Source organism: Herpailurus yagouaroundi, unplaced genomic scaffold, assembly GCF_014898765.1.
Source record: "Herpailurus yagouaroundi ecotype Mexico unplaced genomic scaffold, PumYag 213, whole genome shotgun sequence".
Lineage (NCBI taxonomy): Eukaryota > Metazoa > Chordata > Mammalia > Carnivora > Felidae > Herpailurus > Herpailurus yagouaroundi.
The window spans coordinates 11,122,285-11,138,991 of NW_024412444.1; the positions used below are offsets into that span (position 1 = coordinate 11,122,285).

Consider the following 16,707-nt stretch of genomic DNA (forward strand, 5'->3'; position numbering starts at 1 on the left):
CCCTCAAAGTACTTACATTTCATATTTCTTCTTCTGTGAAATGTCTATTAATGCCCTTTGACTCTTTTGTTATTTTTGTTACAGTATTTGTTTCCATTGTTTTTGTTGTTAATTTATATATTCTGAATAATAATCCTTTGTCACTTATATAATAATGAATCTATCAGTGTGTGGTATACATCTCTATTTAGATTTTCTTTCACATCTTTTTTTTTTTTAAATAAGTTTTTTATTTTGAGAGACAGTGCAAGAGAGAGAAGGAAAGAGGGAATCCCAAGCAGGCTCCATGCTGTCAGCACAGAACCCAATGAGGGGCTTGAACTCATCAAACCATGAGGTTATGACCTGAGCCGAAACCAAGAGTCTGACACTTAACCCACTGAGCCACCCAGGTGCCCCAGGTTTTCTTTAACATAGTTTCTCCGAAATAACTTTGCACAACTTTCATTTAATTTATCCCTAGGTACGGAGGCCTAGGTGGCTTATTTGGAAAAGCATGTGACTCTCGACCTCAGGGTTGTGGGTTCAAGCCCCACATTGGGTGTAGAGATTACTAAAAAAGAAATAAGCTTAAATTTTTTTTCAAAATAATTTATCCTACATACTTTATTTTGTTGTTGCTATCATAAATTCATCTTTTTGTTAATTATGTTTTTTATCTGTGGCTTGTATTCAGTGGTTCTTTTAACTTTCTTTATATTAATTTAATATCCAGTCATTGTACACAGACAACAATTTGCGAACAATGTTAGGGTTTGTTTTTTTTTTCATTATACCCTCCAGGTCCATCCATGTTACAAATGGTATGATCTCATTCATTTTTATGTCTGAGTAATATTCCATTGTATATATACACCACATCCTCTTTCTCCATCTATTGATGGACACTTGGGTGCTTCTATATCTTTGCTGTTGTACATAATGCTGCAGTAAACATAGCGGTGCACATATCTTTTTGAATTTGTGTTTTTGTTTTCTTTGGGTAGTTTTGTTTTTTAAATTTCCCCATATCTTTTTTTTTTTTAGAGTATCTAAGTTTCTTCACATTTTATTATTTTATAATGCTAATAAGTGCCTTGTATTCTATATATAAAAACTAATTCTAGCCAACCTTGGATTTTAGCTTTTGATGAGTCATATATTGAGCCAAACACAAAGGAAAGATATCAGGAATAGATTTTGTAATTTTATATTCTTGAAAAAGAGCTCTTTATATATCATGACTTACTTTAAGGATTCCAGTTAAGATCATTCTTAAAATTTTCCTTATCGAATTAATGTTTTTAGTTAAATCTCAGTAACATTTGAATATTGATCAAAATGAATTCCACTCATCATTCTTTTTTTTTGAAGTCACAAAATGATTTTATTAATAACACTTGTGACTTACTTAGTTTTTTTATTAACTAAATAATTAATTGAAAAAATTTTATATCCAAGTTAGTTAGCATATAGTGCAACAATGATTTCAGGAGTAGATTCCAGTGATTCATCCCCTATGTATGACACCCAGTGCTCATCCCATCCATTTAGCCCATCCCCTCATCAACAACCCCTCCAAGCAAACCTCAGTTTGTTCTCTGTATTTAAGAGTCTCTTATGTTTTGTCCCCCTCCTTGTTTTTATATTATTTTTGCTTCCCTTCCCTAATGTTCATCTGTTTTGTACCTTAAATTCCTCATATAAGTGAAGTCGTATATTTGTCTTTCTCTAATTTCACTTAGCATAGTACCCTCTAGTTTCATCCATGTGGTTGTAAATGGCAAGATTTCATTCTTTCTGATGGCTGAGTAATACTCCACTGTATATATATCCCACATCTTCTTTATCCATTCATCTGTTGATGGACATTTGGGCTGTTTCCATACTTTGGCTACTGTCGATAGTGCTGCTGTAAACATTGGGGTGCATCTACCCCTTTGAAACAGCACACCTGTATCCCTCGGATAAACAACTAGTAGTGCAATTGCTGGGTCGTAGGGTAGTTCTATTTTTAATTTTTTGAGGAAACTCCATGCTGTCTTCCAGAGTGGCTGCACTAGTTTGCATTCCCACCAGCAGTGCAAAAGAGATCCTCTTTCTCTGCATCCTTGCCAACATCTGTTGTTGCCTGAGTTGTTAATTTTAGCCGTTCTGACTGGTGTCATCCCCATATCTTGTATGTATGTATGTATGTATGTATGTATGTATGTATGTATGTTACTTCGCTGGCTGGGACACTCAATACAATGTTGATTAGAAGTAGTAACAATAACTATGCTTATCTTCCTGATTTTAAAGAACATGTCCTAATGTCAACATCAAGAATGATGAACTAAGTGTTTTCACTTGATGTTTCATTTTCACCTCCAAACAGAAGTTACATTTTGGCATTTTGGTGCAGGCCATTCCCGCATTTATGTTATGTATGTAGGTGTGCGTATTTATAATTTATATTATAAATTTATATATTTATATATATATATTACTATAAATATTTATATATTTATGTTGATATATATATATATATATATATATAAAAAACAGCTTTGTGGTTCTATAATAATACCACACTTTTAATTAGCATAATTTTATCACATACTTTAATATTCTATGGAACATTTACTCCTCTTCTTTTTTGCTCTTATAATTTTCCAGGCTATTTCTAAATGTTTATTTGTGCAGATGAACTTTAGAATCATTTTGTTAGTTTCTCTTCTCCTCCAAATCTAATTAGGATTTTGATTGGACTAATCAAATATGTTAAATAATCTCAAGAAATGTTTATACTATTGAGGTTTCATCTATAAAATCTATGTGTGTGTGTCAGTCAAAAGAGTGATTCATTATTGTTTATACTTTCACTGTTAGGACTATATCCCAACTGTCTCCATCTTGTGCAATCCAGGAATGAGAGCTCGTCACTGGAAGCAGATATCAGAAATTGTAGGCTATGACTTGACTCCAGACTCTGGAACTACACTGAGAAAAATTTTAAAATTAAACCTTACACCATACTTGGAAAAATTTGAAGTGATAAGTGCAGGTGCAAGCAAGGTAAATATGAAGATCAACTGAAACACTTTATTTGATGAGTTTGTTAATAAAATAATCACAGTTTTTGTTGGGGTTGAGTGTATGGTACTGGATAGCAATGGGAGGAGACGGGGGAACCTGACAGAAGACTGCTCTTCCCCCTCCCCCCACCCCACAAAGTGTGTGCTTCTATATTACTTCTTTGTCCTGAATCCAGGCTAGAAATGGCTCCTTTGACTTCTTCATGTGTGTGTTGGCATTTGATCTCTTCATGTGTGTGTTGGCATTTGATGTGTCTGCATTCTAGCAGAATAAGTACAGTCTTCCAGGGTTCTTAAAATATACAAAGGCATTTCAGACTATAGACTGCAGAAAGGCCACTTCAGAGAAGGTCCAGCAGCTATTTTATTCTGGTGTCTATTTTATTTTATTTTATTTTATTTTTTTTAAATGTTTTTATTTATTTTTGAGACAGAGAGAGACAGAGCATGAGCAGGGGAGGGGCAGAGAGAGAGGGAGACACAGAATCCGAAGCAGGCTCCAGGCTCTGAGCTGTCAGCACAGAGCTTGATGCAGGGCCCGAACTCACGGACCGTGAGATCATGACCCAAGCTGAAGTCGGACACTTAACCGACTGAGCCACCCAGGCGCCCCTCTGGTGTCTATTTTAATACTGGCAGCGGTAGTTTTCATAGCAAGTGAATTTTTTAAAACTACACTATTATTCTTTTTTCAATTTTATTTTTATTTTTTTTAATTTACATCCAAATTAGTTAGCATATAGTGATATAATTAGCATATATAGTGATATAGTTAGCATACAATGATTTCAGGAGTAGATTCCTTAGTGCCCCTTACCCATTTAGCCCATCCCCCCTCCCGTGACTCCTTCAGTAACCCTCAGTTTGTGCTCCATATTTATAAGTCTCTTATGTTTTGTCCCCCTCCCTGTTTTTATATTATTTTTGTTTCCCTTCCCTTATGTTTATCTGCAAAACTACTATATTATTCTTAGGAATTTTTTAATTGTTTAAGAAATCTTTTTCAACCTAAAGACAGTTACAGTGTCACCACAGATTATGTTAAGAGAATTACTGTGTAGGGGTGCCTGGGTGGCTCATCGGTTAAGCGTCAGACTTTGGCTCAGGTCATGATCTCACAGTTCGTGGGTTCGAGCCCCGCATTGGGCTCTGTGCTGACAGCTCAGAGCCTGGAGCCTGCTTTGAATTCTGTGTCTCCTTCTGTTTCTGCCCTTCCCCCACTCACACTCTGTCTCTCGCTCTCAAAAAATAAATAAAACATTAAAAAAAAAAAAGAATTACTGTGTAATGCACTCATCACTGGATTCACCAGGGAAAAGTTGGTACAGTAAATAAGACCTTTCTTCACTAACTCATTCTTTCTTTTCTCCCTTTTAGGAATTTTCACTAGAGAAAGCCATGCATACAATGATAGGAACCTGGGATGATATTGCTTTTCATATAACTCCATATCGTGATACTGGAGTCTCTATTCTTTCTTCAGTAGATGAGATTCAGACTCTCCTTGATGATCAAATTATAAAAACTCAGACAATGAGAGGCTCACCTTTCATCAAACCATTTGAAAAAGAGATCAAGGTATGTCAAATATGATAGTTTCTGGTTATTTATAAAAGCTATAAGCTTGGGGTGCCCAGGTGGCTCAATCAGTTAAGCGTCTGGCTGGATCTCTCAGCTCCAGTCTTGATCTCAGGGTTGTGAGTTCAAGTGCTGTGTTGGGCTCTATGCTGGGTATGGAGGCTACTTAAAAAAAAAAAAACACCCAAAAACTGTAATCTTATTACATATATATTACTGCGGAAATAAGTCAGTTTGTGGATAGCTTTGGGTGAAATATAGGAACGGATATTTAAAAATTAATGTGGAACCATATAGAACAGATCTGAAACATTAGCACCCACAAGATATGAGTAGCACCCTCACTTCAACAGTTGTGACAAATGTAAATGTCTCTAGACATTGTCAAATGTCCCTTGAGGTGGAGGGTGAAATAGTCACCAGGTTGATAACCACTGGTATACAGCAGGGTATTACTGGATGCTTTTCAGACTTGGGATGATTCCCTAGAGATTAGGAGTTTAGTGTAAGTAACTACAGTCATTTCTGATGGTGAGTTCCAATGATTTAGGAAAACTTTGGACTTCCTAGAGTTTTTCTAAGTCCATGTGATACCCATAAGTGACGTTGAGCTGTTTTGCATTGATTTAAAAATAACAGTGAATTTTATTTATTTATTTATTTATTTATTTATTTATTTATTTATTATTTTAAAATAACAGTGAATTTTAAGTAAATATTCCTTGTTGTAATTTATGGGTTTTCTTTAATGATTGGAATTTAGTACAGTGTGCTTTTCATTAAGGCCTGGGAAGACCGTTTGATTCGAATACAAGAAACGATTGATGAATGGTTAAAAGTACAAGCTCAGTGGCTGTACTTGGAGCCCATTTTTTGTTCTGAGGATATCATGCAACAGATGCCAGAAGAAGGGCGTCAGTTTCAGACAGTAGACAGACATTGGAGAGATACCATGAAGTTTTGTAAAAAAGATCCCAAGGTGAAGTGTTTGTTTTCTCTCTTACAAATAAAGAGGACCTTTCATTTTGGCTATTAAAGCATTTGTTTTTGTTGTTTTTTTTTCTGATTACAAAAACAAAACCTGCTCTTTGAATACAAACTGGAAAGTTCAGAAAAATATAAGAAAGCACAAAGCATTAAAATAATTTTACTTTTCAATTCTTATAATAAACTACTTGTAACTCTAACAGTGGAGCTGACTCACAAATGTACATTTAACTCACTTGACTATGGCACATACTGACTGCTGTTCTTCTCTTGTAAAATGAAATAAGATAGAGAAAGGAGTAGCAGGGAGAGAGAGAGATAGAGAATGAGTATAGGTGATTCACCTGATATTCCACTTAATGACTCTATATTCTTGGGAGTGATAGGAATAAAGAATCTGCAATTTTGGGATGCCTGGGTGGCTTGGTTGGCTGAACATCTGTCCGAATTTTTTTTTTTTTAATGTTTATTCAGTTTTGAGAGAGAAAGAGAGACAGAAAGAAAGGTGTTGTGAGCAGGGAAGGGGCAGGGGCAGGGGGACAGAGGATCTGATGCAGGCTCTGAGCTGTGAGCAGTGAGCCTGATGTGGGGCTCAAACTCAACCATGAGGTCATGACTTGAGCCAAAGTTGGAAGCTTAACCGACTGAGCCATGCAGGTGTCCCACATGTCCAATTCTTGCTGTCAGCTCAGGTCGAGATCCCAGGATCGTGGGATCAAGCCCCATGTTGGTTTCTATGCTGCAGGGAGCCTACTTAAGATTCTCTATTTCTCTGCTTCTGCCCCTCTCCCCTGCTCAAGCACTCTCTCTCTAAAATACTTTTTTTTTTAATTAAAAAAAAATTTTCAATTCTCTCAGTTGACCTCACTTGCTATGTGTCTCTCCTGGTAACTAGAGCACCTTGTTGAGTGTGATTCTCATGTTGAAAGACAGACTATGTATTTTTCCTGCACATAGTATGCATAGTCCATAGATAAGCATCCACTTTTTTAATCTGTCATTCAACTTAAGAAATAACAATTTGTTTCAGTGCTGGGTGAAAATTAGCCATACTGGACTTCTTGAGAGTCAATAGTACACTGAAATTTATGAGTTTTGAGGATTTTGTCTTACACATTGACTTTAGAACCTTTGTGAAACATGATTTGTTATAGACCAGAAGTCAGTATATTTTTTTCTGCAGTGGACCAGATGATAAATATTTTAGACTTTGTGAGACAGGCAGTCTTTTTTTGCAAGTACTTAACTCTGCCATTGTAGTAGGGAGAAAGCAGCCTGAGACCATACATAACTGAATGGATGTGTCTGTGCTACAGTCAACTGTTTCTGGACAGTGACATTTTCACATGCCATGAAATATGATTTTTCTCTTAATTCTTTCAAAATTTTTTAAATTTTAAAACATTTTTTAATGTTTATTTATTTTTGAGAGAAAGAGACAGAGCATGAGTGGGAGGGGGCAGAGAGACAGGGAGACACAGAACTGGAAGCAGGCTTCGGGCTCTGAGCTTTCAGCACAGAGCCCGACGCGGGGCTCGAACTCACAAGCGGTGAGATCATGACCTGAGCCGAAGTCAGGTGCTTAACCAACTGAGCCACCCAGGTGCCCCTCTTTCAACCTTAAAAAAAGTTTTTTTTAATTTTCATTTATTTTTGAGAGAGAGAGAGATAGAGAGAGAGAGACAGAGTGTGAGCAGGCGAGGGGCAGAGACAGAGAGAGACAGAATCCGAAGCAGGCTCCAGTCTCTGAGCTGTCAGCACAGAGCCCGATGCAGGTCTCAAGCTCAAACTGTGAGATCATGACCTGAGCTGAAGTCGGACACTTAACCAACTGAGCCACCCAGGTGTCCCAATTCTTTCAACCTTTTAAAAGTATAAAAATAATTCTTAGTTCACAGGTCGTACAAAAACTGGCAGCATAGTGTATTCATATATCAAAACATCAAGTTGTATACCTTAACTATATAAAATTTTTGTCAATTATACCTTATAAAGCTGAAAAAAAGAAAGAAAGAAAGAAAGACACTGGCAGCAGGTTGGATTTAGCCCATGGGATACAATTTGCCAACTCATACTGTAGATTAAGTTTATAGTTGATGGTTATAAATGTAAAAATTAAACCACATACCATCCTAACAGACTTTTCCCACATCATTCAGAACAATATAGGAGAAATGAAAATGTGCATGAGAGTCATAACTTCTCATTTGTAACTTGCATCCTTGGATAAGAATATTTATGATTTATTGAATTATAATAGTTATACATTACAAAAAATTTACAATTTTCATAAGCCTTTTGACATTTCTACATTTTTGACATATACTATAGATTAATGCATAGGTCTTATAATTATATCTGGTATGTAAGTGCTGACCTGAACAAATGTGTATCTTTTAGGTCCTTGCTGCTACTTCTTTAGCAGGTTTATTGGAAAAATTGCAGAACTGCAATGAACTTTTGGAGAAAATTATGAAAGGGCTCAATGCGTATCTTGAAAAAAAACGGCTTTTCTTCCCTCGGTATGATGGATAATTAATTGTGCTATAATTAAAATTATTTTCTGATATGTGATGAATTAATTATAACTAAAGCATTTGTATTTGCATGTTTTTCTCTAGTTTTTTCTTCTTATCTAATGATGAAATGTTAGAGATTTTGTCAGAGACCAAAGATCCACTAAGAGTTCAGCCTCATTTAAAAAAATGCTTTGAGGGCATTGCTAAACTGGAATTCCTTCCCAATTTGGACATTAAGGCCATGTATAGCTCTGAAGGGGAGCGAGTGGAACTGATTGCACTTATTTCCACGTCTGCAGCGCAAGGTGCTGTGGAAAAGTGGCTCATTCAAGTGGAAGATTTAATGCTCCGGAGTATTCACGATGTGATCGCTGCAGCCAGGCTGGTATGTTTCCTGAGATTTAATGTACACCATATATTCTGTGAATGCTTTCTTTTTAGGAGGTTTTGAATGTGTGCTGGTAAATTAACACTTACAGTTCTTACTGTGTAAAACCATTATTTTTTACTCTTTGTTTCTAACATTATTAAGATAATGATATTAGTTAAGAATTGATAACAGTATATAATTAAGTGCTACAAAAGACAATAGGTGTTATGAGAAAGAATAGGCAAGGTATATATAATTTAGAATATGGAGAGGGGACGTTTCTAGTGATAGGTTCTTGGAGGAAGTGAAATTGAAAGTGAGACCCAAAGTAGGAATTCACCAGATAAAGAGAAAGTAGGAGAACATCTAGGTAGTCTGTATACAGCCCCTGGGATCAAAAAGAACCTCAGATGGGGGTATTAAATGAATGGTCTACTGCTGTTTACACCTAAACAATTGCTTAGAAACTGGAAGTGAGATGAACAAACATTAAAAGAGGGTATATAATAGTTGAAAAAAATGTAACACCTGAGCACTACATGTAATTTACTTATGCTAATCCAATTAACCTAATCTACTATTAATATTGAATAATAAAATTCAGTATATTTCTGTCTTTAGGACCACAAAGGAACAGTTATGTAGTTAAAAAAAGAAGTTATTTAAAAAATTTTTTTTAATGTTTTTATTTATTTTTGAAGGAGAGAGAGAGACAGAGCATGAGCAGGGGAGGAGCAGAGAGAGAGGGAGACAGAATCCGAAGCAGGCTCCAGGCTCTGAGCTGTCAGCACAGGACCTGATGCAGTGCTCAAACCCACGAACCATGAGATCATGACCTGAGCCGAAGTCGGACGCTTAACTGACTGAGCCACCCAGGCACCCCCCAAAAAGTTATTTTAAAAGGCATTGCAGCTTTATAATCCAGCGACTCACTTTTTATGAGTGAGGTATCCATTTTCCTTCATCCTATAATGCTCATCTTACTACAATGGCTATTGTATTCAGCTTCAGGGTTCCTGAAGATAAATCTTGACTTTTTCTCCCCCTTTTCCATTTGTGATCCCAAACAGATTAAAACACATAGGAAAAAAAAAATCAACATTATCCATGAAAGTATTTTCTTTATTAGTACAGAAATATTTTTTCTATGTATCTGGCAATAGCTCATACATTCTTTGAGACTTGTCATTTGTTTTTATTTCTAAACATTCCTAATAAAACACATTTAAGTAATAATATGTTTCTATCCTTATGTTTAACATCATTTTATCTAAGATGGTGTTATTGTATTAAAAATATAGTTTCTGGGGAGTCTGGGTGGCTCAATCGGTTAGGCATCCTACTTCAGCTCGGGTCATGATCTCACAGCTCGTGGATTCGAGCCCTGTTTCGGGCCCTGTGCTGACAGCTCAGAGCCTGGAGCCTGCTTCGGATTCTGTGTCTCCCTGTATCTCTCTGCCCCACCCCTGCTTGCACTCTGTCTCTCTCTCTCTCAAAATAATAAACATTTAAAAACATTTTTTAAATATAGTTTCCATTAGCATCAACTTCAAATTTTGTTCTGCAGTTATATTTTTTCCATTTATAATTTGAATCTACTATTATCACATGAAGCAGGTTATTGTTTTTAAAGGTTAAACTCTGCCCCACTCCAAATCCATTTTAATGTATTTTGAACATAAAAATATTAAGAGAAATGAGAAAATGCTTTGAACTCAAAAGCACAGATAGTTAAATTATGTATAATTCAACAAATATATAATTGTTCAAAATATAACTCTAGTCATGTAAGTTTTTAGAAAAACTATGGATAAATCATACAGGGGTTCTAACTACTAATCCAGTTTCCCACTAGATTGTATAGTCTCCTTTTCAATTATACCTGGCATCAATATATATAATCTATTAGACTTATTTTTTTATGGATTAATAAAACCCTTATATTTCATTATAATAGGAGTAGTATGTATTCTATGTAGAAAACTTGACAACTTCTCATAGCAAAGCAACATAAAAATCATAAAGAAATCAATTTCCAGAAGAATCAACAATAAATTCTTCCAGAGACAACTGATTGTTAACATATTAGTGTTCATCTTCCCATTCTTTTATGAATAAAAAAATGATTAAAAAACATAATTAATAACAATTTTTCTTTTAGTCATCTAGAAGTTTTCATGACTATGTGATATTTTAACCTATGAAATGTACCAAATATTTCAGACATTTAGCTTTCCCCCCCCCCTTCCATAATCTTTAAAGTTAGGAATGCATTTTAATTATTCAGGCTTATCCAGAATCTGCAAGAAGAGACTGGGTTCTAGAGTGGCCTGGACAAGTTGTCCTTTGTGTTTCTCAAATGTTCTGGACTTCTGAGACACAAGAAGTTATAAGTGGTGGGACAGAGGTAAAGCTTTTTTTTTTTTTTTTTTTTAACATAACATCCTTTTCTACTGCTATGTTTCTTAGTTGGCTTATCTATTCTTTGTAATGGCAGTCTTCCCACCAGTTTGTACAGGTAGCATTAAAATTATACAATTCTTTGGGGTGCCTGAGTGGCTCAGTCAGTTAAATACCCAACTCTTGATTTCAGCTCAGGTCATGACCTCATGGTTCCTGAGTTCAAGCCCCACGTCAGGCTCTGCACTGACAGTGAGAAGCCTGTTTGGGATTCTCTCTCTGGCGCTCCCATGCTTGTGTTCTCTCTCTCTCTCTCACTCACTCTCTCTCTCTCTCTCAAAATAAATAAATAAGCATTAAGAAATTAAATTTACAATTCTTTGAAAATGTGTTCTTAGTGTTTTATGAAGCTTAGGCAAACTCACTCTGTTCTGTAATTAATTTCTGTATTGAAATATATTATGATGTCAAAATTGTTTTGTAAAAGGGTGTATAAAATACAGGTTTTAGCTACTATATACCATTAGTTTAATTGCTTTTTTATTTTATAGGCATTAAAGAAGTACTATCAGGAACTCCAGAATCAACTGAATGATATTGTAGCGCTGGTAAGGGGAAAACTGTCGAAGCAGACCAGGACTACTCTGGGGGCTTTGGTTACAATTGATGTCCATGCTAGAGACGTGGTCATGGACATGATTGATATGGGTATGTGACTCTTTTCTTTAATATTAAAGGTAAATATTAATAGCTTCTAGAAACAAAGATTTATACTGTACATCTTTTCCTCTCCCCACAAGGTTTGTTTTATGTCATCTTTTCTATAAACTGGAAAACAAATTATTTTAATATTTGCTATTATAAAAAATGATAGAATACCTATTTTTCAAATTATTTTTACATTTCAGGATTGTCTCTTTTACTTTCTTCTTTCTAGGTGTCTCACATGACACAGATTTTCAGTGGCTTGCTCAGCTTCGATATTATTGGGAATATGACAATGCCCGAGTTCGTATCATTAATTGCAATGTAAAATATGCTTATGAATATCTTGGTAATTCACCTCGACTTGTCATTACTCCTCTAACTGACAGGTGTTACAGAACATTGGTATGCATTTAAATTATTTTAATTCATACATTAAAGATTACTTTTTGGTGTGGTGTCATGTTTCCTTGTCCAAATTTAACATGGCTGTCCTCATTTTATTCTTTTATCTGTAATAGTTGAATAGAGCTATCCCTTCCTAATCCCAATTCCCTTTATGTGAAACTATAGCAATGAATATTTACTTCTGGGTGCTTTTGTAGAATACAAGAGTGTTTGGATTCTAATGTTTGAAAATCATGAGTCATTTGGGATAATTAGAAAAAGAAGGTATTAGAGATTTAAAGAGAAAACTGGAGCTTCAGGGAATGGATTTGGTTTTTGTGAGACTCCTGGGAGACATGACAGGAAGATGAATAAAGTCCATCTGGGCCTTAGAACTCCAAGTTAGTTCTTTATTTTTTTTAATTTTTATTTATTTTTGAGAGAGAGAGAGAGAGTGAGCAGGGGAGGGGCACAGAGAGAGGGAGACACAGAATGTGAAACAGGCTCCAGGCTCTGAGCTGTCAGCACAGAGCCTGACGTGGGGCTTGAACCCATGAACTGTGAGATCATGACCTGAGCTGAAGTCAGAAGCTTAACCGACTGAGCCACCCAGGCACCCCCCGTCCCCTCCCCCCTGCTTTTTTTAATGTTTATTTAGTTTTGACAGTGACACAGCATGAGTGGGGAAGGAGCAGAGAGGGCAGGGTGGGGGTGGGGGTGCGGGGGACACACAGAATCCTAGGCAGGCTCCAGGCTCTGAGCTGTCAGCACCGAGCCGGACACAGGGCTCAAGTTCACCAACCGCAAGATCATGACATGAGCCAAAGTTGGACGCTTACCCGACTGAGCTACCCAGGCACCCCTAAAGAGTTAGGTGTGTTGAATAGGAGGGAGAGAGCTGAAATGTAGGGGGTGGTGATAAGGTCTGTGCTTGTTGAGAAGCTTTGGAAGATGAAGTTAGGACTATAAAAAATCCCAAACACCTTGGAATAAGGTTGCTGTGTAAAATACAGGATTCTCAGGTAAATTTGAATTTCAAATAATTTCTTAGTATAAGTGTGTTCCAAATATCATACAGGACATACTTCCACTAAAAAATTATTCATTGTTTACCTGAAATTCAAATTTAACTGGGAATTCTGTATTTTTATTTGCTAAGTCTGGCAACCTTACCTGGAAATTGAGGAGAAGCATCAAGAAACACCAATCCACCTGTGCTGAGTAAGTGAAATTAAAGTATCTTTGACTGAGTTCTCTAGAAGCAGAGATGAAATGGGGGATTCTTGGGTAAATGATTTACTAGGGAATGCTTTCAGTAAAAGCCTGTAGGGAAGTGAGGAAAACAGGGAAAAGTAAAGATGTAGTTTTAACAGATGTACAGATTTAGCCTGATCTCAGGGGGAGCTTTGGAGCATGGATGGCATTATGGGGGTACCCCTCTTTAAGGCAAGGGGCCTGGCTTTTATATCTCCTTATGGCCCTTGGCTATCAGTCACCCCTGGGGTTAGGGGTATGAAAATTGAGAAAGGCAAACCTCACTAAAATGGAGTTGGGAGGCCATGAAGGAGAAGCTCTCAAGCCCTACTACCATTCATCATCAATTGCAAAACCAACAGGAGGAGATGTACTTTACATTCCTGACAGGAAGAAACATGTACTTGATTACCCCAGCAGGAATAAGGATTTTGTTCTTGTCTGGCAAGATCCCAGCCATTGAGAAACTGTCACAACGCAGCCAATGAAAAGCCACTACACTTGGAACTCCCAGTTTCCTCCAATGGACTTCTTGTTTATAGTGGCCCCTCCCAAAGCCCCCCTTTCCTCTATAAAAGAGCATTCCTCTCCTCTGTTTCCTAGAGTTGCTTATGGTTTTGCAGCAGTTTGTGTGTCAAGAATTGCAATTGTCTGCTGTTTCCATGTAAACCCATTTTTTTTTTTTTTGCTGGTAAACTGACAGGTTTACTTTGAAAGGTAAAGCTTTCAGGTGAGGAAGCTTTCAGGTATTTGCTGATAAGGTAGCTCCTATTAGTCAAGGGCAATTTTCAGGAGAAAAGGACAGTTGTGAGCTATTTGTAGCTGATTCAGCAATTGGAAGATAGAGGCAATGGCTGGTAAAGGCTGCCAATGCAGCTATGATACAATATTTCACCAAACCACCTATTTTCTTGTAAAGCTGCCTGAGGGCAGGGACCGTGTCTGTCTTGGTTTCTACTCTAGTAGTGAACAGGTACATGGTCAATCCCTAAATATTTGTTGTGTAAATGAATCTCAAGCTTCTGTGTCCTATGTGGGACCTTGGTGAAATCAGAAGCTGTGAATATTTGTGGAAGCTCACAGCTTCCAGTTGTAAGATCAGAATCCCATTAAACTTGTATATAACATTAGACATTGAAAAATTTGTAAGCATTTTCTTGAAATAATGAAGGAAAAACCTGAGGTTTCCAGCAATCAAGTTAATGGGCATTAACGGTATAGCATTTATTACAAACTTAAGGTGGGTAAAATATTAATATAGCCTTTATTTAATCAAAAATTTTATTTTTATTTTATTATTAAATTATTAATTTTTAAAAAATGTTTATTTTTGAGAGAGAGAGAGAGAGAGAGAGAGAGAGAGAGAGAGAGAGAGTGCAAGCTGGGGAGGGGCAGAGAGAGAGGGAAACACAGAATCTGAAGCAGGCTCCAGGCTGTGAGCTATCAGCACAGAGCCCGATGTCGGGCTTGAACTCATGGACTGCAAGATCATGACCTGAGCCAAAGTCAGATGCTTAACCAACCGAGACACCCAGGAGCCCCTTAAATTATTTTTAAATAGATCTTTCTTTTTAGGGAAGTTTCAGTTTCATAGCAAAATTAGTACAGCAAACGAAAGTACAGAGAGTTCCCACATATCCCTTACCTCCTCATATGTACAGCTTTAGTCCTTTAACCCTGTTTTTTTTTTTAAGGAGTTAAATTTTACAAACTCTTATACTAGTTTTCTTGAAATAAACCCCATAGTTGGAGTTGACTATAATTTATATGCTTCTAAAAATTTCCAACCATTGTTCTAGTCCTTTTGGGGAAGAATTCAGGAAGAATTCAGTTACTGCTGATATTGTTCTTAAGGGGCTTAAAGACTAATTGGGAGAAAAAAAACCAATGTACAAAATTAATGTAAGGCAAGGTAGACAGTGATCCTACTGGTAAGAGAAGTACAAAACAGTGTTGTAGGAATGGAGAAAATGGAGAACATACCAAGAGTGAAATGCCATAGCCAGGGTGAATTATAGACAAAGTTATATGATAGGTATTGTGTCTCTTCCAATTGATGGGCTCCCATTTACAACACTCATTTTCAGGTGTTGACTTTTGGCAGCTAGCCATGGAGATTGTTATTAATGATCTCCACAACAATCTCTAGTTAAACCTTTCTGACCAAATGTTAATACCTCAAGGCTAGATTCTTTTTGTTTTTAAAGGCAAATGGGATACCCATGACATACTATAATACAAGGAGATTTTGATACATTTTTACTTTTTCTGGAACTGCTTTTTCCTTATGCCGCTGAAAAATTGCATAGTAAAAATTAACTGAACAGTATGATTGTATTAGTGCCTCTTTGAGGCTACACAAATAAGACTCAATCCATTTTCTAAGCAATCGTCTATTATATTTTTTTTTTGTCCAGTTATGCAAGGATTTCTTTCAAAATGTATGTTTCTTTTCAGATAGGTGCCTTCTATTTAAACCTTGGAGGAGCTCCAGAGGGGCCAGCAGGCACAGGAAAAACTGAAACTACCAAGGACTTGGCTAAAGCTCTTGCTGTCCAATGTGTGGTGTTCAACTGTTCAGATGGGCTAGATTATCTAGCCATGGGAAAGGTAAAGTTTCATATTAAATGTTACAAATCTATAGCTATGTCCAACTGGATAAACTGAACATTTAAATATTATGTGAATATGGTTTATGCATTGCTTGAACTTCAGTTATAGAGGTAAACACATTCTTTTTTTTTAAGGGTTTTATTTATTTATTTATTTTTAGAAAAATAAAAATTGTGACCAGTAAATTTTAAAAATTAATTAATTAATTTTTAAATTTACATCCAAGTTACCATATAGCACAACAATGAATTCAGGAGTAGATTCCAGTGATTCATCCTCTATGTATAACACCCAGTGCTCATCCCAAGTGTCTTCCTTAAAGTCCCTTACCCATTTAGCCCATCGCCCCTCCCACAAACCCCTCTGCCCTCTATAAGACATTCTTTTTATCCGAAGGGATCATTAGTCTTCATTTTCAGTTTTGACTTAAAAGATTAAATATTTGTTTAACAGATGATGCCCCGTCATATGAAAACTCATCTCCTTTTTTCTTGTCCTTAGTTTTTTAAAGGATTGGCTTCTTCTGGTGCTTGGGCTTGCTTTGATGAATTTAATCGAATTGAGTTGGAAGTGTTGTCAGTGGTAGCTCAACAGATCCTTTGCATTCAGAGAGCCATTCAACAGAAACTGGATGTGTTTATTTTTGAAGGGACAGAACTTAAGCTCAATCCAAACTGTTTTGTAGCTATCACGATGAATCCTGGCTATGCAGGACGTTCTGAATTGCCAGACAATCTTAAGGTAATATTTTATAAGAATATAAATTTGTTAATCAAAAATAACAGCATAATCCACTCAAAATGGTGTGATTTTCCCACATGTATTTGTAAATCTCCCC

General features: G+C 36.4%; 1 protein-coding gene across 6 annotated transcripts in view; it reads left to right on the forward strand.

The window, feature by feature from the left end:
• Window positions 1-16,707, forward strand: part of DNAH12 (dynein axonemal heavy chain 12) — a 218,839-nt gene that overhangs the window by 49,038 nt on the left and 153,094 nt on the right. For 3 of the 6 annotated variants that reach the window (XM_040454701.1, XM_040454702.1, XM_040454704.1), the window contains 10 exons: window positions 2,851-3,036; window positions 4,434-4,634; window positions 5,419-5,613; window positions 8,022-8,143; window positions 8,243-8,525; window positions 10,798-10,917; window positions 11,462-11,618; window positions 11,848-12,020; window positions 15,714-15,866; window positions 16,371-16,610. In XM_040454701.1, coding sequence (XP_040310635.1) covers window positions 2,851-3,036; window positions 4,434-4,634; window positions 5,419-5,613; window positions 8,022-8,143; window positions 8,243-8,525; window positions 10,798-10,917; window positions 11,462-11,618; window positions 11,848-12,020; window positions 15,714-15,866; window positions 16,371-16,610 — 1,830 coding nt within the window. Of the gene's footprint in view, window positions 1-2,850; window positions 3,037-4,433; window positions 4,635-5,418; window positions 5,614-8,021; window positions 8,144-8,242; window positions 8,526-10,797; window positions 10,918-11,461; window positions 11,619-11,847; window positions 12,021-15,713; window positions 15,867-16,370; window positions 16,611-16,707 lie in introns of those variants that run through there. The other 3 variants (XM_040454703.1, XM_040454705.1, XM_040454706.1) reach the window with 3 other exon arrangements.